Genomic DNA, 11,165 nt, shown 5'->3' with positions numbered 1-11,165 from the left:
ATGGTAGATTATATATAACAAAATTTTGCTTGTATATGATGAATTGATGATGGTAGATTCACTAACTTGGTAAATTTGCTTGTATATGATGAACTGATGAATTGATGATGGTAATTTAGAGCATACTGTCTTTACTCTTTACTCATCTCTGAAATAAAAAAAAAAAACAAAAAATTAACAAAACCAGGTACCGATTTTCGACCCGGTTTAAACCGGGATGGATCCGAAACTCAATTTTCACTATCCGGAAAATCGGGTACCCGGTTTTTCCAAACCGGGTCGACCCGGTATCCGATTTTGATCACCCCTACTTTGAATATTAGGTCGGTCCTAATATAATCGAAGTACAATAGTAATAAAATACGCAATTAACAAGTACAGTTTAAATGAATTTGTGCACTATGATTTTTAAAGCAATACTCTTGTTGGGTAATTCATCTAGATATTCACTAAAAAGTGTTTTGAAAAGGAAAGAAGTTGAATAGGAAATAAGCTTTTGGTTCACGTTCAAATTCTTAATTTTCCTTCATCATTATACTTCATTTACTAAATTTTTTTTTCTTTCTATTAACTTTTTAAAATTATTTCTTTGTAAACAAGAGATTTAAGGAATTTATAACATGTACGGAGGAGAGAGATAGGATACAAAAGAGAGGGAGCTACAAAGACGTAAAGCGGGCAGCAAAGAAAGTAGTACTAGTAGCAGAGTCAAAAATTCGTGCCAATGAGGACTTTTATCAAAAGCTTGATACTAAAGAGGGGGAGCAGCATATTTTTAAGATGGCAAAAACTAGATGGAAGCAGCAGCAAGACTTAAAGGTAGTGAAATATATCAAAGATTAGGGATGACAGTTCTCCAGAGATAAGAAGACATCAAAATATGATGGCGTCAGTATTTTTTTCAACTACTCAATGAGAGAAGGCAGCGAAAGGAGGCAGATGGACAATCATCAGACGTCCAAAGACCACATGACTATGGGTCAACGAGTAATATTACCACAAAGGAAGTAGGAGAAGCTCTCAAAAAGATGAGAAGAACAAAGGTAATTGGACCAGATGACATCCCGATTGAGGTGTGGAGGGGTATAGGAGTAGAGGACATTCGTTGGCTGACTAACCTCTTTAATGTGAACAACACATTAATACCACTGTTTAAAAACAAAGGCGATGCACAAGTATGCGAGAACTATTGAGGAATCAAACTTCTAAGACACACAATGAAATTGTGGAAAAGAGTTATAGAGACGGTGAATTACAGAAAACCAATTCGGTTTCATGCCAAGAAGATCAACCATTGAGGCTATTCATGTTTTGAGGAGACTAATGGAAAAATATAAAGAGCGGAAAAAAGATTTGCATATGATGTTCATCGACTTGGAGAAAAAGCGTATAATAGCATACCATGAAGCATCAATTGGGACAGCCTCAAGGCTAAAGGTATTTCATTAAGTTACATTGAGAACAGGATATGTATGATAGAGTTTCGACTAACATTTAGACACCCGTGGGGATAACAGAGCCTTTGCCCGTTAAAATAGGACTACATCAGGGATCTACACTAAGTTTTTTCATTTTTACGGTCATTATAGAAGAGATTTATCTAGGAGATGGTACCGTGGTGCATGTTATTCACTAACGATTTCGTATTGGTAGCAGAAACTAAAGAGCAAGTTAGTAATAAATTAGATGAGTGGAGGGAAGATTTAGAAGGTAAAGGGTTGAGTATAAGTCGTACCAAGACTGAATATTTGCGATGCAACTTTAGTGGGTTATCGCCAATTAGCGAGCCAGAGTTGTCCATTGGTGAAGAAGTTGTTACAAGTACGACCAAGTACATGTAGTTGGGATCAATTGTTCAAAGTAATGGGGAGATTGATAGAGATTTTACTCATCGAACACAAGCGGGTGGACACAAGTGGCGAGCAGCCACCTGGGTGCTATGTGATAGGAAGTTTTCAAGTAGGTTAAAAGGTAAATTTTATCAAGTGGCAATCAGGCTTGCCTTGTTATATGGACAAAATCTTGGCCCGTAAAGAGGTTTTTTGAACATAAGATGTAAGTTTCAGAAATTTGTATGCTGAGGTGGATGTGTGGTCACACGTTGATGGATCGAATTATAGGAACCAAGAGTTTAGAGAGAAAGTCCGGTTTGCTCCTATTTGCAAAAATGTACGGAAATGTATTGAGATGGCATGGGCATTTGCAGAGAAAGACTTTTGACTCCCCTGTGAGGAGGATAGAAAGCATCATAGTAGAGGGAAAGAGAAGTCGAGGAAGACCTAAGAGAACTTGGGAAAAGCAAATAAAAGTTGAATTGTATGAGTTGCACCCTCTGTGGACCTGACCAGTAATAGGGGTACTTGGAGGCGCATTATTCATGTTTTAGACTATTGAGTTCCTCTCGCTTACCTGTTGGTGTTCTTGTTCTCTGGCTTTTACTTGTTAGGGGTAGTTGGAGGCGCCTTATTCATGTTTTAAACTATTGATTTTCTCTCGCTTACCTATTGGTGTTCTTGTTCTCTGGGTTTTACTTGTTTCTATTATTATTATTATTATTATTATTATTATTATTATTATTATTATTATTATTATTATTATTATTATTACTTTATTTTATTTTATTTAATTATACGCGTTTTATTTATCTTTATTTTATGTTTAAGGGTCAAACTTGTGTGATAAAATGCAGGCTTACGGAGTTAGTATCATCTTGATCACTTGGTCCTATTCGTTGCAAAAACTTCTTTAGTTATTTTTGATTTGAGAGATTGTTTGGTCGCGCTGTCCTTTATGGGCATGAGTTGCCACCTTCCTTTCTCCCCTAGACCCTTATCATAGTTTTTAATGGACGAAATACAGTTAGGGGCCGTTTGGTTCGCACAAGGGAATCGTAATGGAATGAGGAAAGAGAATGAAGGAGAAAGAAATGGATTCCTCTAATTTAGCCTAATCGTTTGGCTGTGTTCAGAAAACGGAATGAAATGCTTATTGATTCCCTTTGTGACTGTTTGGTTCAAGTTAAGGAATCAAATTATGAGTTTTTAAATTCTTTTATACTTTTTCCAAATATAACTAGTTATTATATGATAAACTTGAAAAACTTATTTTTTTAAAAAATATCATTAACATGTATCATCTTCTCCTGTAATATGAAGAAAAAAAAAACATAACTCTAATAATATCTTTCTAGCTCCATTGATTACAAAAAAAAAAATAATAATAATAATAACAACAACAACAACAACAACAACAACAAAAATAATAATAGCAATAATAATATAAATAAAATTAATAACAATTTTTTTATAAAAAAAATTACCAGTCGCACAAAAAGTGCGACTGTTTTTTTTTTTAATTTCGAATTATGAAATTTTTTTGTTTAATTAATTTATTTTTAAGTTATTGTTATTTAAATAAATGTTGTAATAAATTATTTTATTTTAATATAATATTATATTATGATAATGTTATTATAATAATTAGTTTTGAATTTAAATAATTTATTTGAATGTTTAATTATTTTTTAATATAATAATAATATATTAATTAAAATTTAGTTGTTAATTAATTTTTAATTTTTTATTAATAATTTTTTTTTAATTTAGTTGATAATAGTGTTATTAAGTCTAATGGCAAATTCGTAATTTTTTAAAGTCCAGAGGCAAATTCGTAATTTAATTAGGGGGTGGCGATAAAATGAAAAGAGTGGCGAATTATAACAATACCCATAAATCAAAGTTTAAATTTTAAGTGATGGGTAATGAAGTGGGAAATGGAATGGAAAAGTCTAGGGGAGGGTGGGGAATGAGGGAATAATAATTTTAGGTAAACCCAAAACTAAAAAAGGGGAAAGGGAATGATAGAAAGTGGCAAACAAACAACAACAAAGGAAATTGGATCTGTCCATTCCCTTTCCCTTTGATTATTACACCCAACCAAACGGCCCCTTAGTATAATGATAATAAACGCTTTATTGATGGATAATCTAACGTACTAGCAATTACTAATACTTTTGGTTGTAACATAAGCTCATAACTGTCACAACCTTTACATAAAAAAAATTAAATAAAACACTTTTATTTAACTATAAATCAGAAATATTACTTATTATAAAGACTCATATAATATAGTGATTATAATTTACTAGTTAGCCACCTAATGACCTAATTCTGCAAAAATGTCAATTATTGTATAAGATTATTTTTGAATTCAATGATTGATAAATGATTAAGGTCATGTGAAATTATTGATTGATCATAACGTTCTTTAACATGTTTTTTGATCTAGACTAGTGAAGTGTTGCAAGTTATCTAATAATTTTAATGATGATAACATCAAATGAGCCACAAATCATAAGCCTTATTTTGTAAAATTTATAATCAAATATAAAAAAAATACCAAGAAATAAATTATATCAAATTAATAGGAGTATAGTTTTAAATTTTAGATTTTTTATTATTTAATATATTTAACTTTTAAAAATTGAGATGCTCCTTTTTCTGTGTCACCGTTGGTGGTCAAAACAACCCAGTAGAGGAAAGGACGATCTTGTGGGGTACAATCGCAAGCCATCTAATTACCACCCTAGCTACAACAATGAGGTGCCTTTCTTGGGGAGATGAATATACCACTCATATTTTTCTTTGTAGGGTCTAATTTTTTTATTTTGGCGCTTATTTGAGTTTGCGCAGTCCTCAGGCTTGAAGGGGATAGGTATGATAAGTTCACTACCGTTCTCTCCTTCAGATCAAACCTATTTAAAATATTAGATTGATGAGTATCACTATAACTAACTCTTCAAAACATTAAAACAACATAAATTGGATATTAATTGTACCATTTTTAATCATCACTGAAATCATATATAGTCATCCATTCAACCAAGATAAAAATGAAGGTACTTCAATCCTTGATATAATTTTAAAAAGTAATAATAGAAGATTATAAAAAAGATATATATAAGAAGATTTTTCTTTAATATAGACAATTCTTAGCGAAGCAAAAATGACAAGTTCATCCATGATGCAAGAAATTGGTAATGTTGTAGAATCATCCATTTACAAGTGAAAAAATGCTACAGGAAAGTAACTTTCTTTCATCTACTCACAATCAAACCTACCTTACTATTCAAATCGTTAAGACTAACAGAAATGAGTTTAATAAAGAGATGGCGAGATATATTATTGGTGCCTCTTTTTTAAACAAAGATTGGTCTATCCTTCACATACATAATATTCTTCTGTCTTGTTTAATTATTATATTTTTTTAATGGTAAAGTTTTTAGCTAAATGTTATAAGAGCATTTTTGATGAGGTTATAAAAAATAAGGTGATATAAATATATGATACCCAAACCTAAATATATGAGTTATCTACTATAGAGGGAGTGTTAAATTGAAGTGAAAGGACAAAGGAGTTGAGAAAAAAAAGTGAAAATGTTTTCACCCGTGAAAATTGTGGAACAATGCTAATATATTGGAAAGATTACTCGCCAATCAATAAAAGTTGTACTTGTGTAGCCAATATAGAGTAAAGCGGAGAAAATAGGGCTAACCCAATATAGTGAAAAATAAATGTATCCCCAAATATTCTAAGTGGAATTGAAAAGTACTAATCAACAATATAACATTTTATTTACGAGCAGTCTATGTAATTTCGTAGATAATGAATCTTATGTTATATAAGTAAAACTCACATTTTATACATCAAGCAATATGAATGACGCCTAGTTTTTTTGGATGAAGATTGTAAAATGTTCATCCTTTTATATGCTCCAAAACAGATAATCTATTTAACTTTTTATTTATAAGGAATCCATAGGTAGTAGTAAGTTCTACGCTATATTAGTAAATTCATACTAGCTATATGATCAAAATATATGAGTGATGCCTAAGAAACATTTTAGACAGAAATGTTAGGGTTATTAACTCTTTACATAATCTCATACTAATCGCTAATTAATTTTATATTTTGTATGAATCTAGATTCCAATCATTTTCTATAGATAAAATTCAAACTCTATACAAATGGTGTTTGCGTGAAGGATAACGCATAATACTCTACCACATGGGACATATCACTATGACTCTAATAATCTCGAATTCAGAACCTTAGTGTATTACATATTTCTACCATCTTTACATAAATGCAAGTCTATTGAATGAGAAAAGAAGATATGAAAATCCTTCCTTACTAAATTTTATCATTTGATGAAATTTAAATTTATAACCTGAAACTCTCAAATAAAATTAATTATTTTGAATAGTGAATAGCATGATTACAATTGACAATACATGGGTCAAACAAAGTTGTAAGTTCAAATAAGTTTCTTATTTAATAAAAACTTCTAGAATAGTACTTGAACCAATTACAAAGAAAGCAAGGAAAAGTAAAACAAGAAATTAACTACAAATCAAATAATTCAGCGTTGCCACACATAGACTACAATCTAGATATTCTAGTCAGAGTCAACTAGCCGCCAGTCAATTTTCATAATCGACCAGAATTAAATAAAATAAAAATATGAATTTATAAAAAAAAAAAAAGAGAAAAAAGAAAGATGATGGAGTCATTATAATGTGGAACGTACCAATTGTTCATTACGCGTTCCTTCCACCCTACTCCCTTCTCCTTAAAAGAAATTTCATACTTCTTGTCAAATTCTTAAATATATAAATATTTCCATCTTCTCCTCATATTTCCCCCATAAATTCAAATCAACTTCAGAGAAAAACAGAGCAAATTTGTAAAAAAAAAAAAAAAAAAAAAAAAAACCAAAAAAAAAAAGCAGAGCAAATATTTGTTTTTGGTTTCATTGGAGATTTTGTGGGTAAAAAGATTGAAAATGAATTCATCAATGAGGTTTTATGCATTGCCAGCTCTTGGATTTCTTATAATGGCTCTAATGAAGGTTGTTGAAGGTCAATCAATGGCTCCTTCTCCTGCTGCTCTTCCTCCTTCTAGTGACAGTAAGTTCTTTTATCTTTTTTTATTTCTTTTTATGTATAAGTTTATATTTATTTTTTTTATTCTTTGATTTTGATTATTGATAATGGGTTGTTTGAGATACGAAATTCAACACCAAGAAATCATTACTTTTTTCAGTTTTTGTAAGGCAGACTCAATAACCATGTTTAGCATAATAGATTTTATGGGTAGGATTAAGGACATAATAGGATCACAAGCGGAATGAAAAAATAATTGGGGAAATTCCATGTGTTAATACTGAGGTATTGGGTTTTCCACGTGATAATAAAAATTTTTTAAAAATCTATGCGGTAATCTTTAGGTTTATCATATTCTTTCTCTGTGACATTTTTACACCGATGATGTTTAAAAATGTTAATTACAAAGGTTAAACCTTACTGTATGCCTATTTAATCGTTTTACCAGATCAAATTGCATTAGTTTCATAATTTGATAGTGGAAGTGTAAACTAATTTGATAGTGGAAGAGAATTGAGAAAAACTAGAGTTTGAATTTGAATGAAAAATGTGATTTGGAAGAAAAATGGTAGAGTTAAGGTTTATGTTTTGGGGAAAATTTATGAAACTGATGCAATTTGATCCGGTGAATGTTTTTTGTACAAAAGATCACGGAGAACGAATTTAGTAAACTTCAAGGTTACCGCACGGATTTTTAAAAAGCTTTAGTTACCACGTAAAAACTCAATACCTTAGGGTTACCATGTGAAATTTTCCAAATAAAAATTATATTATTTCATTTGATTTCTACTCGGTATAGAATGAATACTTTAAATAACATCAATTCACAACTTTAATTGTAGTCCCTTTTATTATTAGTTCATGTATATTGAATTAGCACACATATATCAGTATGGAAGAGAGGACTAATTCTCGGTTTTTGGGAGAAAAATTGATAGTGAAATGAATAGATTAGTTTTCTTGAAATTGTACAATCTTTTAGGAATAGAAAACTTTATTTATTTTTTAATCTTATTGATCAAATTACAATATTTATTCTTAGCAAGTGAAAATTAATTACTAAAAGATCACTATTATATATTTATATTAAATTTTAAATTATATTTATTAATTGCAAGGTTTATCTTGAGAAATTTTTTTTAAATCTCCCACTTGTCCATAGTCAATGTGGCATATCTAAAATTTCTTAAGTTGCTTGATGTCAGAATTTGACAATATAGTAAGAACCTGTTTCTAATCTATGAGTTCAAAGTGACAAAGCAATAGTCAACTTTTAAATCACTTCAACATGGTTATGCATTTTACAATTTTAACTCATTAAGTGGTCTCATATCTTAGATCGGAGAACTTATTCAATCTTAATAGAGTGAGTATAAATTTGTAAATGAAATAAAAAGAAAATGAGTACAGTAAAGTACTTTCTTTTTCTTTTTGAGTTTGTCACATTAGAACATAAATATTCTCACAAAAAATGATTAAATTAAAGAGGCAAACTCAAAGGGACGGAGTACTTCATTGAATTAAGTAGTTAAGTAATAGTATATAAACCCTCCGTCTTTTTTCAAACATCCTATTTGCTTTTGCATGTTTGTCAATATGCTAATTCAATTTTTTATATCTCTAATTGTGCATAATTAAAAAATTTATAAAAATAGATATTAATACACCTTCTGTTGAGACTAATCAAATAAAATCCCATTTGACTATGTTTTAATTAATAGATTAAAAATAAATTGCAAATTAAAAATAATTGATGAATAGTACTCAAAAAACGAATAAGACGTTTGAAAAGAAACAAAGCCATATATACTAAAATAGAAAATTGTATGAAAATCCAATGCAAATAAATACTATCGATGTAGTTTGAAAGTTTCTTTTAGTTTTTTATTTTTATTATGTAATGTAAATAAATTTTGATGATTAATAAGGGATTATTAATTTGTGCAGGTACTACAATTGATCAAGGGATTGCTTATGTTCTGTTGCTGGTTGCACTTGCTGTCACTTACTTGATTCACTAATGTCATACTCGATCCTATTTTTTTTGTTATTTTTTATAAAATCTATTCTAGGTGATAAATATAAGTTATAATCAATGTATTTATTTATGATAATTAGATCAATTCATTAGCTTTCTCCAAAAATATTCAACGGAGAGGAATCAATTTGCATTCTTTATTCTTTCAAGTTTCCTGTAAACTTGTACGTATTATTGTTTTGATAGTTTAAATAAATAAAAAATCTTTTTATGTCACTTTATTTTTGTAATTACTACAATATATTATATACTATCAATGATAAATAAATGGTGTATTAATCACAATTGTGTTTAATGTTGCAGGTTACAATAAAACCTCATATTCCCTCTGTCTCTATAGTAATGGACCAATATTTTTTGGTCAAATTTAGTAGAAAGAAAAATTAAATTAGTGTAAAAGACAAAAGAAATCAATAAATGATAGAAATGAGTAGTTGAGTTCACTCAAAAAAATGAGTTGTTAATTAAGTTGGAGAAAACTAATAAGTTTGTTAATTAAATTAAAAAACTGAATGAACAAAAAAGAAAAAAAATACAAAATAACGAAAACAAACTAATATAAAAAATAATACAAATTGAAATGGACAGAGAGTAGAAATCATCTTATAAGCTTGAAGTTAGTTTTTCAATCCCATGAAGTTTGCAACAAATATCAACTATTTTTTTTAGATGAAACTATTACTTTATTATTAAGATTAAAATAGATTAGTATAATAATATGACAAAAAATAAAATATATGTGGAAGAAAATAAGTATTGAAAAGAGACCAATGCATGTCCCAAATAGAAATATAATGAATTCAATCTAAAATGATAAAAATTGAAATTACAGTAAATCTTGTATTAGATCATCTCATTATGAGACGCATTTAAATAAATCTTATTAGTGATTACTTTAAGATTGTAAGTAATCACTAAAGATATAACTTATAAGTGCTTGCTTTAATATTTTAAATGCTCACTTTAAAATTATAATTAGTCATTTTAAGATTATAAGTTATTACTTTAAGGTGATATTTAATGGATGAATTCAGCTAGTCTTTTGAGAGACCATCTCTTTGAGAGACGTCTCTCAAACCTAGCTTATTAAAACTTAATGCCTATTTATATTATTTTTAATGCCTAACATTAATGTCTACTCACTATATCTTAAATACCTATGTACATTATTTTTAATGCATATTTACAATATTTCAAAAAATATATAATAAACCGGTCTAATTAGAGACGATCTCTCACAAGAATTTATATTTTTTATTACTTTAGAGCTGTAAGCACATGTATCAAATTGATGAATTCCAACGTAGTCCAAAATGTTTAATGTTCTAAATATGATTTATCTCAAAAGCAAAAAAAATAAAATAAAATAAATATCTAGAAATGATGAAATAGGAAATGTTGAAATAACAGAAAATCTAATTTGGATGGCCCATATAAGATTGCATTATATAATAAGGAGTTGGGCTTAGGTCGCTCAGAGAAGCCTGCAAATTTCTATCCTAAAATCCGGCCCATTTGGTAAAATAATTGAAGAAAATAAGCTTAAATAGGTAAAAAAAAAATACCTAAATTAATTTCGAAAAATTTATTTTCCAAAATAAACGTCTCTTAGTTTAAAGCTAAGGTTTGGTTGTATTTGTTGTTACTGCCTGCAGGAGATTACTTAAACTGAGTTAAAATATTCAGCCAAATAACTGCCCGCTCTTATTAATAAGGGGCGATTTGGTTTGACTTTTGTTGAATTTTTTAAATATCATTGACTTTGGACGTTAATGGCTTGCTGTTAGTAACAACGGGCGATTGTTTTCCCATATACCTTAATCTAAACTTTTGTTGGTATATAGCTCCCTGTTACTAACAGTGCGCGATTCTTTGGCTGACAATTGTTGATACAACTTAAGTATTGTCCCACTGTTAGTAACAACGAACATAACCAAACCTTAGCATTGGATGTGGAGGTGCTTATTTTGAAAAATAAGTTTTCTTGAAGCTTATTTTGAGAATTTTTTTCCAAATATGCTTATTTTCTTCAAATTTTAAAATTACACAAATTCTTGTGAGAGATGATCTCAACATGAGACATTTTCACGTGCGTTGAATGGCTCAACTAACATAATTATCAGCATATGGGCTCCTTATTCTAAGGTCATCTTGAGACGGTCTCTCACAAGATAAGTAATCACC

The 11,165-nt window shown here is 29.2% G+C and overlaps 1 protein-coding gene across 1 annotated transcript; it reads left to right on the top strand.

Moving 5' to 3' along the window:
- The first annotated feature begins 6,574 nt into the window (after positions 1 to 6,574).
- On the top strand, positions 6,575 to 9,197 carry LOC130824577 (arabinogalactan protein 41-like). Its single transcript, XM_057689635.1, has 2 exons — positions 6,575 to 6,967; positions 8,891 to 9,197. The coding sequence occupies exons 1-2, from the start codon at positions 6,844 to 6,846 to the stop codon at positions 8,962 to 8,964; spliced, it is 198 nt and encodes a 65-aa protein (XP_057545618.1). The 5' UTR covers positions 6,575 to 6,843; the 3' UTR covers positions 8,965 to 9,197.
- The last annotated feature ends 1,968 nt before the right edge of the window (positions 9,198 to 11,165 follow it).

The sequence above is a fragment of the Amaranthus tricolor genome, chromosome 9, assembly GCF_026212465.1.
Source record: "Amaranthus tricolor cultivar Red isolate AtriRed21 chromosome 9, ASM2621246v1, whole genome shotgun sequence".
NCBI lineage: Eukaryota > Viridiplantae > Streptophyta > Magnoliopsida > Caryophyllales > Amaranthaceae > Amaranthus > Amaranthus tricolor.
Note: the sequence above shows the minus strand (reverse complement) of the source record. Positions and strands in the feature narration are given on the sequence as shown.

Bases quoted from the DNA above. Each gene is read 5' to 3' on its own strand.
- LOC130824577 (XM_057689635.1), top strand. From the start codon at position 6,844: ATGAATTCATCAATGAGGTTTTATGCATTGCCAGCTCTTGGATTTCTT. The intron at 6,968-8,890 runs GTAAGTTCTTTT...TAATTTGTGCAG, and splicing joins TCTTCCTCCTTCTAGTGACA to GTACTACAATTGATCAAGGG.